The sequence below is a fragment of the Cervus canadensis genome, chromosome 7 (assembly GCF_019320065.1).
Source record: "Cervus canadensis isolate Bull #8, Minnesota chromosome 7, ASM1932006v1, whole genome shotgun sequence".
NCBI classification, from domain to species: Eukaryota; Metazoa; Chordata; class Mammalia; order Artiodactyla; family Cervidae; genus Cervus; species Cervus canadensis.
Window position 1 is genome coordinate 62933452 of NC_057392.1, and position 18611 is coordinate 62952062.

The 18611-nt window shown below is 41.0% G+C and overlaps 1 protein-coding gene across 2 annotated transcripts in view; it reads right to left on the bottom strand.

Moving 5' to 3' along the window:
- Positions 1 to 6320: 6320 nt before the first annotated feature.
- The window catches only part of USP13 (ubiquitin specific peptidase 13), a 130486-nt gene continuing 118195 nt past the window's right edge, over positions 6321 to 18611 (bottom strand). For both annotated transcript variants that reach the window (XM_043473666.1, XM_043473665.1), the window contains 2 exons: positions 12659 to 12743; positions 6321 to 11171 (listed from right to left, as the gene is read on the bottom strand). In XM_043473666.1, coding sequence (XP_043329601.1) covers positions 11078 to 11171; positions 12659 to 12743 — 179 coding nt within the window. In that variant the 3' untranslated portion in view covers positions 6321 to 11077. The remainder of the gene's footprint in view (positions 11172 to 12658; positions 12744 to 18611) is intronic.

The following is an 18611-nucleotide window of genomic DNA, read 5'->3' on the forward strand; positions in this document are numbered from 1 at the left end:
AGGAGGGAAAAAACCAGAAAACTAAAGTGTGTGATTTCACAAACTCTCCTCTCAGGTGGTATTTTGCCTTGAATAAAGTTTCCACTACCTGCACCCTCTGCAGAAATACCAAAATAGCACACTCTGGAAATAAGTGCCCCGATCTCAAAACTGTTTTCTTAAGACTGCTCTCCAATAAAGAACTCTTGCCGTACAGCGTCACAGCAAAACCCGACAGGCTCATTGGAACACTTTCAGAAACCTGTACTCAAAATAATAAGATGGAAAATAATGAATGAGGCAGTTCTTTACTTACCATAAAATGTGGGTTTTTCTTTCTTAGAGAAGGAAATGGAAGGAATATACACACTCAATGAGGTAGTTTGGCCTTTTCAATGAGATATATAAAAATACCACAAAGGAATTGTGCTACATGAGAAAGATGTTCATGATTGAACGTGTTACCAGTAGACAAAGGAAACAGAGCAAGCCTAAATTTTACTAATTTATTTTCAATTCCCCCCATATCATCTAACCCAAACCCTCTTCAATTTTCATTGCCCAACTTTGTTTACATTTGTTGAAAATAAACCTGATTAATTTAGTAAACTTTTTACAAACTATAACAAGCATTTATTAACTATTTAGAAGAGATGTTTCTATATATTTTGTATATCTATGAATATTGCATATCTAATCTAAAATACTGTTTGGGACAAATTCTTCTGTGATGCTTCCTTATCATGCTCAATTATGTTTAAAATCTTGGGATTTCATTTTTAACCTCAATAGATAACAGAAAAAAATTAACCTTAATGTTTACATTGAGCTTTTAAATTAAAACCAACCCAAATTAAGTGACCTATAGTAAATTAATGACAGTAGGGGTGGGGGCATTAAATTTATTGGCATACTACATGACAATGTATCTGTATATTTAATGAAATATTACATATCATAGCACAACTCTGCTGGGTATTAAGACTTCATCTTAGTATTTCCCTGCATTGCTCTTTGAAATAAAATTACTACCATAAAAATCTCTTATCATATTGATTGATGTGTTTAATTTACTGTTGGCTTATAATTTGCAAAGTACCAAGATTAAGGTAGTATTTTTGTACTTAATGGAAGCATGCCTTCCCCTTTTTCACATTATTAAATTGTATTTATATTTGTGCAATTTTAAACTATGTTTTCAAATAAACTTTGTCTGTGGCTTCAAGGTCTTTTCAAATATCTTTCAAAATGGGATACAGGGATCAGAATTGCTTCAAATCAAACAATCCAATTTGTACTCCTGGTTAAAAGGTCTTTTTATTGAATAGCACTATAATTTTGCATGAGTTATCTGGAGATCAGGAATGCATTTTTAGATAAAAAAAACTTTAAAATCCTCCTCCTTTGTTAAAGTCTAAAATATTATTTAACCTGAAATTGAGCTTTGGTGGATTTTTGTGGGGCTTTTTCTTTTAGAATAAAAGTATTAAAATATATTTGTTTTAGGGTCTTTTTCTTTTTTGGTCAAATCTTTGAGCACATACTAAGTACAGGTCTTGTTCTAGAGCAGGACAGTGGTAAGTAAATCAAACCTTTGAAGAGCTTGGATATCAACAACAAGTACTTTTAATAGATGAGAATGCTGCAAAGTGCTAAAAGAACAAGGTAACTTCTATATATTTAGTGAAATATTACATATCATAGCACAACTCTGTTGGGTATTAAGACTTCATCTTAGTATTTTCCCACATTGCTTATGTAGTATGCTAAGTGCTAGAAGAACAAGGTTAGTAAGAAATGAGAGTGACTGGGCTCCTTTATCTGGACAGGTCAGGAAAGGTTTCTCTTACCTGGTGTTTTGGGCTGAGATTTGAACAGCAAGAAGCCAGCCAAGTGGAGCTGGGGATTCCCTCCTCAGTGCCCTGTCTCTTTCAATTGGAGGCCGCACTTACCCTTGGTGGGATTCTCTTTTCTCCTCTGTAAAATTAAGCTGTACATCTTTTCACTCCTGCTTCACTGTTATTCTCCAGGCAGTAAAGTCCCATCTACCTAGTGGTGAACTGTGGCTCCTCTCCTACCTCTGGCGTAACTCAAACCCTTTCTATGTCTCTGACCCTCTCCCCAATTTTTTAAATATGAATATTAATTTCCTCTCATAGCTGCTTCACTCCATGTGTGTGTACAACAGCAGCCCAGGGTCTGAATGGTTCTTCACATTTCTTTACAGGGCTCCTTAAGGTAATACCTTACCTATGCAGCACTTCAGAGTTCACAAAGGACTGATATATTTTTTCCTTACTTAACACCTGCTGGTGATCAGCTTAAGGAATCAGAACTTCAGGCACCAACAGTTAATTTTGGCATTTTGCCCTGTGGAAGTAAACTACTGATTCTCTGTAGGCACTCTCCTCAAGTTTGCTCACTGAACTCAGGAGGGTGGAGTCCAGAAGGGCAGCCTTCTCAGCCCCAGTTCTCTGGAAGGGAAACAGGAAGCTAGTTCACATTTCCTGAAGCTACCTGCTACAGAGTCCTCAGGCAGAGGTTTCATTTTAACCTCAGGGAGCACTCAGGTCCTAAGCTTTTGCTCTACTGCTAATTGTATCCAGTCCGTAAGTGTTAGTCACTTAATCGTGTCTGACTCTTTGCAACCCCATGAACTGCAGCCCACCAGGCTCCTCTGTCCATGGGATTTTCCAGGCAAAAATACCGGAGTGGATTGCCATGACCTTCTCCAGAGGAATCTTTCCGACCCAGGGATCAAACCCACGTCTTCTGCAATGCAGGCAGATTCTTTACCATCAGAGCACCAGGGGAGCCCTCAATAGCAAGTTATAATGGGAAAACTGATGAGGACCAAACACAAACTGATGACTCAAGATTGTTCTTTTAAATTTACAGAACTGTTAACAAAGTAAGTTCACTAAACCAAAAAGGGAAATGTAAAAATCTGGGAAGAGTTCAACTGGTTAACTGTCTTACCTTCTTCCTCTCTCCACATATCCTCCCTCACACCCCCTCCTAAGATGGCCACCTTGCTTCCTCTTTCCCTCAGAAAATAAACACAGGAAAGAACTCCCAGACTCTCGGCATTGTCTCCTGGTCTCCTCACCATGGCGTCTGCCTTCCTCCTGTCCACACACAAGTCTTCCAGGCCCTGCCTAAAGTCAGCTCCAACTCTGGCACCAGATTCTGTGTCCTCTTGGCTGTTCAAGAACAGAGGATCAGCACTTCTGTCCCCTTCCTTCATATTCTTTATTTGACCATCTTATTTCTCATATTTAAAAGGAAAAAGTTCTCTCAGTCCCACTCACTTCCCTTAGCAGTCACCACCCCGCTTTCTTTTGTACCAAAACTCCTCCAAAGAATTGTCTGCATTGTTTTGCAATTCCTCTCCCAAACTGCTCCCATGGAGACTACACGTCACTCCAAGTTGACCAGTCTCACAGTGAACTCATCTTCCTCAGCCTACCACGGTTATTTGGTCACTCCCACCTCCTCAGGATGCTTTCCTCACTTGGCTTCCACTTCCAGGCACTATGCCCTTGGTTTCTGGGCACGACAGTGGCCACCCGTCCCTGGGCTCCTTTGCTGGCTTGTCTTCTCACCGACTTATGTTCAAGGGCTCAGTCCCTGGACCTCTTGTTATTTCTGGTCTCCCTCCATTGACAATCCCACCCATCTAGATACCAACCACTCCCAATTTTATATCTACAGTCCAGACTTCTATCCAAAGTCCAGAGTTGTATGGTATGTTCAGCTTCCTACTCAACATCAGCCATGGAGCTCTAACTGGCACTTCAACCTCAACATGTCCCCAGCCAGACTCCTGATCATCTTTCTCCACCACCAGCTGTAACCTCACCACACCCTCACCACCTTAGCTGACTGCAACTACATTCTTCAGTTGCTCAGAACAAAAACTTTGGGGGCAGCTTTAGCTACTCATTCCCTCACACCCCACAGTCTATCCATCAGGAAATCCTATTGGCCTTACATTCAAATGTATCTAGAATTGCCCATCCACACTACCCCCACTGCTGCCATCCGTCCCTCTGAGCATCAATATCTCCCCTTGCTCACCACAGTAGCCCCTACTTCTGTCCTTGTCTTCCTGCCATCTCAGCTAAACAAAGAACAATCTCCCTGAAAATTCGGGCAGAGCAGTTCAGGGCTCCCCATTTTACTCTAAAGCCAAGCCCTTCCAATGCCTCTTTGGCTAAGGCAGTCTGGCTCCCACTCTCCTCCTTCCCTTCCAACCACATTGGTTCCCTTGCTGCTTCTCCAACACATCAGATACATTCCTACCCTGGGGCTGCTACTCCAGCTGGTCCCTCTGCCAAGTGTATCCTTGCCCCAGACATCTATTTTGACGAATGATGCCTTACCATCCTTCAAGTCTTCTTTCAAATCTCACCTTCAAATGATACCTTCCCTGGTCAGGTACTTCCCTGATTTAGTACCTCAACATGCATGTCCATTCCTGGTCTACATTTCTTTTTTCCAAAAGACTCAGAAAGTTTTAATATGTCATTTACTGATTTCTTATGTTTAGTATCTCTCTTTGGTAGAAAATTAACTTAGCAAGGGCAGAGACCCATATCTACTTTGTTTACTGATAGGTCCAAGAAAAGACATATCCTGTCCATGGGATCGCAAAGAGTTGGACACAATTGAGCAACTGAACAACATGTCCAAGAAAAACAATGTCCGGCACACAGTAGATGGTTAGTAGTTTCTGAATGATGAACCATGCTACACAGATTAACATAATAAATTGGAATCATCTTAATGGAACCATCTCTAAAAAAAAAAATTCTGGAAAAAAAAGTCAATGTTGTAATTAATTTTTTTTAATTTTTAGATTAAAACAATTGGTCAAAACTTCCAGAGTCAAAATGCTACATGGGTTAAAATGATGACATACCACAGTAAAAATACCCTGTGTCCACCAGACTATCAGATGCTTTATACAACTCATCACAAGTATTACACCCACTGAACAGATGAGAAGACTGAGTCTCAGGATATTAAATACTTACCAAAGTCACAGAGCTAGTCTGTGTTGGAAATAGGATTTGAACTTGTCTATATGCTTCTACTCTTGCCATTATTCCACCCTGACTTTCTACTTCACTGAAAGACTCTTCCTAGTAGATTTTTAAATAATTGGTTACATACGGATAAGAATTACTCACCATTTTCCTGTTAAATTTCTCCACTGTGACTGAAGTTTATCACTGACGACATCTGAAAAGCTGAACGATGAGTTCAAACAGCACATACACATAAACTTTCTGCTACTGGACAAGACGGGCTATGCCAACCAGCAGCAGCTGGCTTGCAAACAACTGTCCTAAAACCACAAGCAGTAAGCAACCTCTCACATCCCCATCATTTCCTTCTCCTCTTAGTCCCTCACCAAAACAGATGATATGACACTGATTTTACTTAGATTTTAAAGATAAATAGGTTTGTCTTTTTAAAAAATTTTAGGCATTAAATTTAGGCATTTTAAGTAGCAGTTAGTATGCCCTAGATAGCAAGCAAAATAAGGCCCCCTGAGAGGTGTCCACATCCTAATCATCTTATATGGCAACGGAAACATTGCAGCTGTGATTAAAGATCCTGAGATGGGAAGATTATCCTGGACTATCTGGGTAAACGCATGTAATTACAAGGGTCTCTGTAAGAAAGAGGCAGGAGATATGACAATGGAAGCTGATGCTGGAGTGATGCAAATGCTGTCAGGAGATCATGAACCAAGGAGTGCCAACAGCATCCCCAAACTGCAAGAAGTGGGGAATGGATTTTCCCCTACAGATCCCCTCCTGCCAACACCTTGATTTTAGCCCTGTGAGACCCACTTCCAGACCTCTGACCTAATGTATTGTCTGAAGCCACTAAAGTTGTAATTTGTCACAGCAGCAATAGGAAACTCATACAGCCTAGAAATATTGTCATAAAAATGCTGAAATCTCTTGATTCAACTAGTGCTGATTCTGCTCATACCTACATTAAGGAAGCCATTAGCAAACAGAAGCAGGGAGCCACAGAAAGGTCTTAATTGATTCCAGTATTCAGCTCGGCACTCAATAGAGAAGAGATCACAGACTCCCCCCGCCCCACCCCTCCCTCCTTAACGGAGGTAGCACATTGCCATCACCAATGTTCCACTATTGATGGGGACCCAGCAGCCCCAGCGCCCACACAAAGAAACCCTAAAAAGAAATAAAATTAGTTACCTGTTCCACTGGTGGATAAGAACCTGCAAAAGGCAATATCAGTTCACCTGGCAGTTTTGCAAAAGAAAAAAAAATAAAAGAGCCACAAAGGACCTCAGATTGTGAGAATAGCTTTTAATTTTAAAAGAAGTGAAGCAGTAAATCATCCATCTCTCTTTCCATCACAGGCAAATAGTCTCCCAAAACATTTGAGATATTTCAAACAACAACTGTGACTAGTGCAAAAGAAACACCAACTCTCTTCAGGAACCAACATCGAAACCTGCCAAGCAGATGGGTGCAGGTCACAGGCTCAGCCTCTGCAGAGGCCAGGAGGAGCAGCCAGATTTGCACATTTATTTCAACATGCCCAGCTCTGAACAGATGAAAACAATATCTGGGGAGGGGAAACCACAAGAGAATGTTGCCCAAAGTGAAACAAATCTGCCCAACACCCTCATGTGGCTAATATCCTTGGCACCTGGAAGATGCTTTAAAAAGAAACACAAAGTCAGCAGCTTTTAGGCAAAACTGAAGGAACAGAGTTTGGGCTCATGTGTTTCTGGTTTTCATTTGGGGTCTTCTATATACATATATTGGTTCTTAGGTAGAAAAATCTGCTTTCTAGAAGGCATTCTGTACCTCACAGTGCTCCCGACTCCAATGAAAATGTTTGTGCTGCTTCTCTATGGATGCTTTGCAGAATTACCTTCTATGCCTACATGATCTCTACTACCTCCCCACAGCACCTGGCCTAGAGGAGCACTGTCCAACCGAAGTACAACACGTGTCTAATTTCAATCTTTTTTGGTAGCCACATTTAAAAAAGATTAAAAGAAAGGCTTTATCAATATCTTGATATGTCTAAAATACTGTCGCTTTAGCACATAGTATAAAATATTGATGCAATATTTTGCATTCTTTCTGGTATTAAGCCTTCCAAATCTGGTAGGCATTTTCCGTTTACAGCACCACCTCATTGTGGACAGGCTGCATTTCCAGTCATGAGTCACATGTGGCCATGGACAACTGTGTTGAATCACATGGGTCTACAGAATCATAACACAAACGCTTTCAGGATTATCTACTGAGTAGGGAATCTCTGTGGCACTGCCTGGCTTATACACCAACTTAAGGGTACAGAAGCTTGTTCTGTAACCTAGAATTTTCGACCTTAGGTAAAGCATAGAATCACAACTTATCTAACCCTGTCCCCCCATCCTGCTCCCAACACCAGCCATCTCCCCACACGGATGATGTGATGTAGCAACCATGATGCCTACCAGATAAAAAGACATCATTTGTGTGGTAGAAAAACTTACTTGAGGATCACAGCTATAACTGAATTAAAATAAGATAATATTCCATAAAGGTTACAGAGTTAGCTGAAGGCAGTTCTGATGTTTTTCAGGGCAAGATGTGCTGTAAAGCAGATTTTTCATCTTTGAGGAAGAAGGTAAAGGTAACAAAAGACCAATTGGGAAATGGAGAGAAAAAAAAAATTGGATAATTAAAGTAATTACCCAAGAAACTGGGACTAGAATTTGGGATGGGGACACTAAAAACGAGACAAGTTCAAAAGTGGAGTGTGTGAGCTATTAACCAGAAACAACATCTAACCTCTTTGTGCCCTTGCATCTCACATGTCTGACCATAGTACCAACTGTAGGAAAATAAAAATAGAATTGAATGTTAGGGCAGAAATGGACTCCTGAGCTTAGCTGGTCTAACCCACTCATTTTAAGGAAAAAGGCCCGGGGAGATAAAGCAACTCAGCCCCATGTCACTTAGAAGTAGAGTCAGGCTACAAATCCAGGTGCTCTCACCAGATTGCAGGTAAGGCTTCATCCAGTTCAGGTCAAAGGAACAGATGATGTGGGGAGGAACAGGCTACTCCCTACAGCCCACAGTGAGCACAGGGGAATGGCAGGCACATTCTCTCGTAGGTGGGAAAAAACAGCAAGTCAATTCAAAATATTAAAGCAATGTTGACATAAAATGGCATTCATATGGGACTCTTCCTAATAGTTTTGTTTGCATACTTCTTCTCTGCTCGAAAAAAGAATCCCAATATGAATTAAACTGGATTTCTGATGAGTTATGTGGGCATTTAGATTAACTAACAAAACAAGAACCTTGATACGCTGTACATTTCAAGACACATTCATCAGGATTTTACAAAGATGGGTATCAAAGGATATTTACAGGAAGAAAGTGCTCTCTTTCACATACACACACACAAAGTGAGAATTTCACAATTACACCACCGCCTAAAACAGAGAAGACTCCTAACAGGTTGATGACCAGTTGACAAAATACATTATTCCAGTTTTCAGTCATAAATCATCACACCTACATACATGTATAAAATTAAGCAGTATATTCCATACTCTGATTCCAGGTAGGCCTGCCTTGAACATATTAAGATATACATATTAATACATTTATAAGCATGAAAGAAGACTGATATTTGCTTCAGTTTTCCCCAACTCACAATCTGAAATAAAGAAGAACACATATATAAAACTTTGCCTTGTATAAATAGCCCTTTGTTTTGTGAGGCAGAAAAAAAAGGCAGCCATATTCCACTTTCTTATGATGTGTTTAAGTATCAAAAGGGCTGAATTTCTTTTTCTACTTCATGAATTAAATAATGTGTAGCCTGTAACTATACATACTGGCTTGAAACCACTCATTCTGCAAAGTTTTATTATAAATTTTTTTTAATTTGTTCAGAATACACTTGCTATTTTTGTCCACTTTTCAATCCAAAGCCCCAGTTACCCTCCCACCCCCCAGGAAGGGCCTTCACTTTGTAACTGCAGTCAAATCAGTTTCATGTGTGTTCATTATTCTATGATCCTCAGCCCTAAGGAGACTGGATTTTGTAAGGCTGATCAGTGTGGAGGTTTCTGGGAGAGTCAGGGACTTGTGTCACCCAGTGGGGCTACTTTGGGATGTCTGAGACGATGTGAAAAGGTGACCCCAGTGGGCAGTTCAGTAGAGAGTTACTGCACCATGAGCTCCCTCCCTCTGCCAATCTCATTTGTTCCCAAACTGAAGAAACATCAGGAGGAAGAAACATCAGGAGAGAAGAGAGGCACTCTCTACCAGCCACACTGGCCCCACACGCCTGCTGCTCTTCAGAGGGTCAGCGTATCAGATCTCACCACATTCTCAAAGTGCACCCGGAAAGGAAGGGCAGAGTCATCACACCATTGTGTGGAGAAGGGAAGTGAGACACAGGGGGATGAGGAGACTTGCCCAGCCATGGACATAACCCAGGTCCCCAGGCCACAGGCTCCGCATCCTTCGCTCACAAGCCTAACAGATCTCCTGTGAGAAGGGCCCCCATCATCACCAGAATCCTGACTGTTCATAACGCACATCTCATAATTCAGTTTCTGGATTTACAGAATTGTGAAATTCTGTACTATATTTCACCCCGTTGGTTCTACTTTATTTTCCTACATCTTCCAGAAAAATCCTTTCTAACCAACCAAATGCATGTTAAGCAGACAGCAATAAGTCCTTTTTTATTTGACTGCACAATCTGAAATAGAAACTCCAGAGACCCTAGCATTCGGTATAGAGCAGCAGAAAAATTAGAGACTGCCGTTCCACTTTTTCATCACATCTGAAACTCTGATCAAATCCCAGGTTGCAACTAAAATACTGAAATGCCAAAATAGAAATGATGGTCTTTCATAGCATCATAGCAAGTTTCTTTGCATCTGAAACCCTTAAACTGCTGATGATCACACTATTGGTCATGGCAGAGAAGCAGTGGAGGCAAGTCAGGAGGTGATTAGCCAAGGGCAGAGATGAAATTCTGCCCCAGAAAACAGAGACATGGGAGCAAGCGACAAGCTGGGGGATGAGAAAATTACGGACAAATTTGGGACACTTGAAATGATTCCAGGGAGTTGTCATGTGTTATGGTAAGAAGAGATCAGCTATTTTAACTAAAAACACACACGCCTATGCCTTAGTGGGAAGGGCTGCTGAGATACAGAATTCATCTACTTTTGGCAGAGAAAACACTGCTGCTGGGGGCATCTGCGTTCATACCACCAAACGTCACAAATCCAAGTGAATTCTAGACAGCACTGCAAGGGACAACAGCCCTTCTAATGCCGGAAAACCTAAACGGGTAACTAATTTTTTTTTTAACTGTTCCTGAGATATAGTTTCTTTAAAATATTTACTTGCTTTTTCCAACTATTTTAACCTTGAAAAACCAACCCGTCACAGCTTTTCTAGTTGACTATAAAGGTCTCACACTCTCAGTCTCACTCTCACACACATTCATACAGTTGTATTATGCATTTTGATATGATTAAATTAAAAATATCTTCATTGCTGATGTTCTTATCTATACACGGAGAGATCAGAAATTATTGTGTGTCATGAAAAAAATTATGTCACAAATAGAGCTCAGCCCAGTTACTGATTTTCGATATGAAACAAAAGTGGGCTTTTTGTTTATGGTGGGTGAGGCTACACAACTGGCCCTATTGGTTTCTCTGGGGACCACTATCACTGACCCCCAAATCAAAGCACAGGGGTCTGATGGCACTTCCTGTTTTCAATGTGCTAGTGGAAGATCCCCCACCAGGAATATGAATACTTTTTTAAAATCATCTTCTTCTTAAACATTTATAAAAAGAAAAACTATCTACAGTAGTGTATCATCACTAATAGAAATTTCCTCCCAGTTCTATTTTAGAAGGCGTCAAATGATGTTCTTTAAATAAACTATAAATACCCCATGTATTCCCTCATGTCTGGCTATCCCAACCTCTTGCTTTTTTTTTTTTTTTTTTGCAAGTTAAAAAGGCGTACGGCTTCTTCTCGCCAATTTGTACATCTGAGGTTTAGCTTGGTATCCTGCGGTAAAAGTACATGTAGCCCAGGTCTTTAGGGGGCCTTTCTGAGGCACAAACTTTGTGGTCATTGTAGATCACCCATCTGAAAACAAAAGACAGAAGCGAGTGGTGGATTTAAGTCAGTTCTAGGAAACCACAGAAGAAAGTTACTGCACCATACTTAAAATAATCAAGACGTTTTAAGATAATCCAAACTCAAGTCTATTGCATAAAAGGAAACAGAATGCTGGCGGGAAACTACATTGCTTTTTTATTCTCAGTTCAATCAAAAAGTAGTTCCTAAAGGAGCCTCCAAACATTTCCATTTGTAGACGTCCCTACATGGCCTCAGAAATGGAGTCAAAGACATATGTGTCTATTTCAGTCATAAATAGACATGAAGTGAACAATTATACAACCATTAAAATGTCTTCAAATGATATTTGGGAGAGTGAAAAAATAATATAATATGAAGCGGGAAAAAGCAGATTACAAAACTGTACTTACTGTGTACAGACTTCAAGCTTTTAGAAAAGTTGTAAATACATACATATGCGTGCATACAGACAAACACATACACTCTTCCCATTGAAAACAGTAAAACAGAAATGTATCAAAATAGAGACTATAGTTCTCTCTTGGCCTCCAGACAACATATTCTTCATGTGATTTTGTATCTTAGAGATTCCTTATGATGAAATTCACTGCTTTTTCTATTCTAATTAAGCTATTTTTCTTAAGAAATGTATTTTTAAAAGAGTTGTCATGCTTGGTAATAAAATGAATTCACTATAAATTAACTCCATGGCTGATTCATGTCAATGTATGACAAAACCCACTGCAATGTTGTGAAGTAATTAGCTTCCAACTAATAAAAATAAATGAAAAAAAAATAATAATAAATTAAGTTCATGTGCTCAACTATTTTACGAATCAAGCTGAGAAGCCAAGACTTCAATGACTTAAGTGGAAAAGGACCACAGTGGATTTCTGGCTGGAGACCAATCACTCCCGCAGCAAGAGGTCAGCGTCCTACCAGGAGAGGCCAAGGTTACGTGGTTCTTCAGTGTCCATGTGACCAAGCGCTGCCTCAAGAGAGCTGACCCACAGCACAGGCCACTCAGCCGGAGTTCAAGGAAGGGAAACCAGGGGGGGTTTTGGGGGGTCCAGCCCAGGAAGAAGACTCTGAAGACAGCAGCAGCCTGACACCCTACAACTGTCTCATTCCCAACTCACCACACCCCTCACAATTCTTGAAGCCAAGGCTACAACAGGGTGAACACTGGGTGTTAGAGCTGCCAGACAGAACACAGGATACCCAGTCAAATGTGAGTATCATATAAGCAACAAATACTTGTTTAATATAAGGATGTCCCATGTAATAGTTGAGACATATTTATACTAAAAAGTTATTCATCATCTGAAATTCAGACGTAGTCTTGATGTATAAAATGGCTTTGAGAGTCTATCCCTACGAGACCACTGTGAGAACCAAATGAGATGACACATCAGACACCTGATGGAGTGCCTGGCACATAGCAGGTGCTCAATAAAACACAGATATCATTTTACCTTCTTAAAAAGACTCACCTTCCTTCCTTTTTAATGTGACAAACGTAGTGGCCACTCATTGTGGACGTTCCCATGTGACTGATGAACGCAAATAATTCATACACTAAGGAAGAGGAAACAACTCAGTTACTAGGCAGCATTTCTAGAAATAAATAGTACTTCTGTTCAGAATTTAATGCCAAGGAGAATGGAATCCAGCAACTGTTCAGACTTAAAGACAAAATCTATTTAGTTGCTAGGCTGAGAACACACACACACACACCCGCAATGTGACAGTAACTTCAACCTGCAAATCATAACAAAACAGGACATACTAGAGCTGACAGTAAGCGCCTATCTGAAAAGTGATTAAAAATAACACAGCCCAGTCTGGTGGCAAGCGCATGGGTCTAAAATGGTGGTCCTGGCTCCACCACCTCCAAGCAGGATGAGGGTGGAGAAGTTGCTTCGCCTCTCGGAACTCCTTTCTTCACAGAAATGCAAAATCCACCCACTTTACAAGGCTCTATGAGGCTTAAATGAGCAATTCAGACTAAAATACCACAGAAATGTCAGGATTCAGAGGAAGAAAGCAGATAGCTGTTATCATTTATAGACAGGGATAATGCTCAGAATATACATCCTGTGATTTCTGACTTGCTCATGATGATAAACCAAATGGGACCAAAATTCAGGCTTCATGCTTTCTGAACAAGGAGATATATAGTCTCTTGGAGCCTGAGATGGACATTTATTCTCTAACAAATACCTCCTGCCATCCAGCACAGATGCTGTGCCAAATCCACGGTGAACGAATTTCAGCTCATGCTCCCCTGGCCAATCTGAGGCCTATACAACACCTTCACAACACAAAGTGGGTGCACAGACTGGTACTCATCCATCTCCTCAAACTGCTATAGACTACGATGGGGCAGGTACAGAAGCTGAGTGAGTGTTTATAATAGTTTGAGAGTAATATTCATGTCTGTTGAATCTAATAAGGAAAAAATGGGCTTGCATATTCATTTTTTTTGGTACTCAATTTTTGTTGTATTTTACAAGGGTGTTGGTCTGGACAGACCCCTTCCTTGCTGCTCCCTCTCTCATCCTTTCTCTCCCCTGCTAATCCAGGACTAATCCATGCATTCAGCTATGAGTCCTCAGTCAGTACACTACATATTGCAGACCTCCTCTCCGCAAACATTTTCCCCCAGGAAATGACTTTCTTTTGGTTGTCCAGATGCCTGACTTCTCTTCTTCCAGACTTTTAAATACTGATGACCTGGGGCTCTGACCTCAGACCTTTCTTCCTTCTATCTTCACACCTACTCCCCACATTCTCTCCCTCCCTCCCTTTTCAACTCTGTTCCCACCACCACCCTCCCTCTCCAGTGCCTCTCCATGGCATTAACTGGAATTATGTTCTTCATTTCATTTCTGGAATGTTCACCGCTCATGTATAGAACTACAATTGAATTTTGTATATTGGCCTGTTTTCTGCTATCTTGCTGAAGCCATTTATTAGTTATAATAGTTTTTAAAGTAAATTCCTTAGAATTTTCTATATACATGCATGCTAAGTCACTTCAGTTGTTTCTGACTCTTTGCAACCCTATGGACTATAGCCGGTCAGGCTCCCCTGTCCATGGGATTCTGCAGGCAAGAGTACTGGAGTGGGTTGCCAGGCCCTCCTCCAGGGGATCTTTCAGACCCAGGGATTGAAACTGAGCCTCTTAGGTCTCCTGCATTGGCAGCCAGGTTCTTTACCACTAGCACCACCTGGGAAGCCCTTCTATATACAAGACCAAGTTATTTGCAAACAGAAATAGTTTTACTTCTTTCTTGCCTATCTGGATGTCTTTTATTTCTTTTTCTTGCTTAACTGCCATGGCTAGAATCTCTTGCATGATGTTAAACAGAAATGGCAAGAGGGGACATCCTTGTCTTGTTCCTGCTCTGGGGGAAAAGCATTTAGTCTTTTACCATGAAGCATGATGTGGGCTGTGGAATTTAGGTGAAAGTGAAAGTCGCTCAGTCGTGTCCGACCCTTTGAGACCCCATGGACTGTATAGTCCATGGAATTCTCCAGGGCAGAATACTGAAGTGGGTAGCCTTTCCCTTCTCCAGGGGATCTTCCCAAACCAGGGATCAAACCCAGGTCTCCCTCACTGCAGGTGGATTCTTTATCAGCTGAGCCACCAGGGATATGGGTAGATGCCCTTTATCAGGTTGAGAAAGTTCCCTTTCATTGCCAGTTTGTCAAGCATTCTCTCCTCCCACCATTTCCTTCAAAATATATACAGAATCCGACTACTACTTACCACCTCTACTAGTAACCCCCAACCCAAGTTACCAGCGTCTCCTGTCTGAATTAGTACAATAGCCTCCGCTCCTACCAGGGCTCCCCGCTTCCTCCCTTACCCCCTAGAGACCATTCTCAGTACGGCTCCAAAGCTCACTCTTACAATGACCCATGACGGCCCCCAACCTCCTCCCACTCTCCTGCTCACTCCACTCCAGGTCCCCCAGCCTCCTGGCTACTCCGCTCACTGACAGGGAGGCCTTCAAGCCTCACACCTAGTGTTCCCTCAACCTGGAACTCTTCTTTCAGATGCCACATGATCCACTCCTCACTTCATAGAGGGCTCGGATCAAATGTCATCTCAGAGAGGCTTACTTATAAATAGCGACTCCTCCCCTCCTTCCACCCCATCCTCATCCCAACCTTTCTTTACTGTTGGCCATGGAGCTCAAAATAACACCGTATCACATTATCTATGTGTACATTTGTTCACTATCTCCTTTTATCCCAGGCTATGTCCTCCATAAGGACAATAAGTTTGTTTTGTTGTTGGGGTTTTTCTATTATTATTATAAAATTACCAAATATTTATTTCACTTGTCTGTTTTGTTTACCGGAATATTCCAGGCACAGAAAACAGTACATAGCATGCAGTAGGCATGTCTTCCTTCACCCCATGTCCTGATTTGTTTTTATATCTTTTCATATTGTATATATTTTTATAAACTGCCTACAAAAGTACAAATTGGGGTATAAATTAGTGATATTTAAAAAGAAATGAATCAGAGAAGATGGCCTTTCCCATCATCAACTAAGTTTCTGTTGTTAGCTATCACATTAACTGACAACTCCTCCCCTCCAACAAACAAAAAACCCAAAAGCCAAAAATCACAGGTATGAAACAGAAAACAGACAAGAACAGTTGTGAATGATAATCATTTTGCCTGGCACTTAGTGATGCAGAGACCTTGTCTGCCGTCCCCAGGGTTCCCTGTCACTAAGAACCCACACCACCTGGTTAACAGGAGTGAGTATGAGCTGAACCTTTTTCATGTTCCTTGACCATGGCTGGTTTTTAAAGCTCTTTTGGAATAATTGTATATCAAATTCTAAATCTTCAATTTGAGAGACTTTGGGCTGGTCTCCCACTAGGTGCCTGCCCTCTTAGAATCTTCATGAAATAAAGAAAGAACATGATCCTTCACAAGGAAGTGACCGTCCCTCACAAGGAACTGACCCCCCCCAAAGTGTGAGAGTTGCTCAGTCCAGTTGTATCCAACCCTTTGTGACCCCATGGACTATAGCCTGTAAGTCTTCTCTGTCCATGGAATTCTCCAGGGCAGAATACTGAAGTGGGTAGCCTTTCCCTTCTCCAGGGGATCTTCCCAACCCAGGGACTGAACCCAGGTCTCCCACATTGCAGGTGGATGGTTTACCATCTGAGCCACCAGGGAAGCCCCAAAACAACACCTTAAAATAATTGAACCAAATATTTAATGAGCACTTCCCAGTAAACCAGGGTCATTTCAGTGAAATGTTGCTCAGATACCAACAACCCAGCGTGTTAACAAAACAGACAGACATAGAGAAAAAAATCCATACACTCCAATACAGCCAAACATGTCTTTAAGCCCCCAAAAGACATTTTCCCCTCTTTAGTTAAAAGCCATTAATTCATATGTATACTCAAAATCATAAAAACAAAGAAAAAAGATTAGCATAAATCTTAGTCCTATAATTAAAATTAACTGTGTTTATCAATAGAAGCAACCACTCCATGCATTATTCAAGGCCTCCTGCTAGGAACCAATAGCAAAAGAGAGAGTCTCAATAAATTTGAAAAAATTCAACATGTAAGAAATCTCAATTTATATCTGTTTCCAAACAGAACATCAAGGTGAATAAACCAGACAGTGAAGCCACTGCTGATTCTTCTCCCAGTTGCCAGAGATCTCCCTCCAAAAAACAGCATCATCACACTCTCAGAAAATATAGAGACCCCTTTTTATGTAGCTAGAAAAGGCATTTTAAAGCAAGGTAAATCATTTTAAAAATGCTGACTTTCAAGACTTCCCTGGTGGTCCAGTGGCTAAGACCCCGTGCTCCCAATGCAGCAGGCCCAGTTCAATTCCTGGTCAGGGAACTAGATTCTGCATGCTGCAACTAAGACCCAGTGCAGCCAAATAAATATATAAAACATTTTTTGTTGTTGTTGACTTTCAACAGGGACACTTTTACACTATCTAGAAGAACTGGACAAAACTACCTAAACTACCATGTTCAACATCTGGCCAGTGGAGTCCCTCTAACGAGTCAGAATTAAAGTGTCTGAAACTAGCATCCTTCATCCCCACTTTCCTCTTCCAACAAACCTGTCCTTTTCTGAATTTAGGAACATGTCCACAGGCTTTCTAATAAGAAGAATTTTTAATATCTAAATTCTACCACCCCCACCAAAAGTAATAAGTGATTGTACTTGATTTTACTCTTTGAAAAAGAAAGCACTGTCAGGAAAATTAACTGCAAACTTGGAAAGTAGAAGAGGTAGGCAGAATGCTCTTTTGTATTGATAGGTAGTTAGAATAGGAAAAAGGAGTCTAGAATGGCAGTGGCTAAAAGACAAAGAAGGGAAAAGCCTGTGAAAATAGAACAAAGGAAGGCCTGAGGATGATCGGAGTGACAACCTCAGATAAAACAAACAGCCCTCTTGGCTAGCCCAAGTTACATAGGGCAGGCCCCAGGAGGGGAGGAAAAAAAACAGATAAAAAGAGGAATCAAAATTGGGTGGGGGGGCTTCTCTTCTCTTCCTGTCTTTTGGGTTGGCCAGTCCTCACGCCTTGAGGATGTATTTTCCTTTACTTTCTAAATAAAACTGAGCTGTAATACAGAGCTGTAATGCTGGTCCATATGAGGAAATTACATGGAGCCATAACACTAGTCTGTCCATTGCTTCAAATTTCTGTTGCAATGAGACAGCACTGAGGAAATCACACACTCCCCTGACAGTACCATATGAAGAAATGGCCACCCAAGGATTGTCTGGGGTAGGGACTAGCATACTATGATGCCACATAGGCCGAATCCAGCCCACAGACTGTTTCTGTGCTGCCAGGGAGAAAGAAAAAAAGTGGGGGGACAAAAATACCAGATGACAAATATATGGCCTGTGAGGCCTAAAACATTTACTATCTGGACCTTCAGAGAAAAAGCGTGCAGACCCCTAGTCTAGGGTAATGAACTTACTTCCTCTCAACACTTACTACTGACTAAAGATTCCACATTTAGTGAAGTTACTTGTTAACTTGTAGATTTTTGTCTGACAAAGATACCAAAAAGTTCTCTCTGGTGGAATATATACAAGCATGCATCAGAGAGATTGTGGGTTTGGTTCCAGGCCACCACAATAAAGCAATTATCAAAATAAAGCAAGTCACATGAATTTTTTTGGTTTCCCAGTGCATATAAATAAAAACTATGTTTTGCACTATACTGTAGCCTATTCAGTATGCAATAGCATATGTCTAAAAAAGAAATGTGCATATCCTAATTTAAAAATACTTTATGGATTAAAAAATGCTAACCATCATCTGAGCCTTCAGCAAGTTGTACTCTTTTTGCTGGTGAAAGTGAAAGTCACTCAGTTGTGAATGATTCTTTGCGACTCCATGGACTGTAGCCTGCCAGACTCCT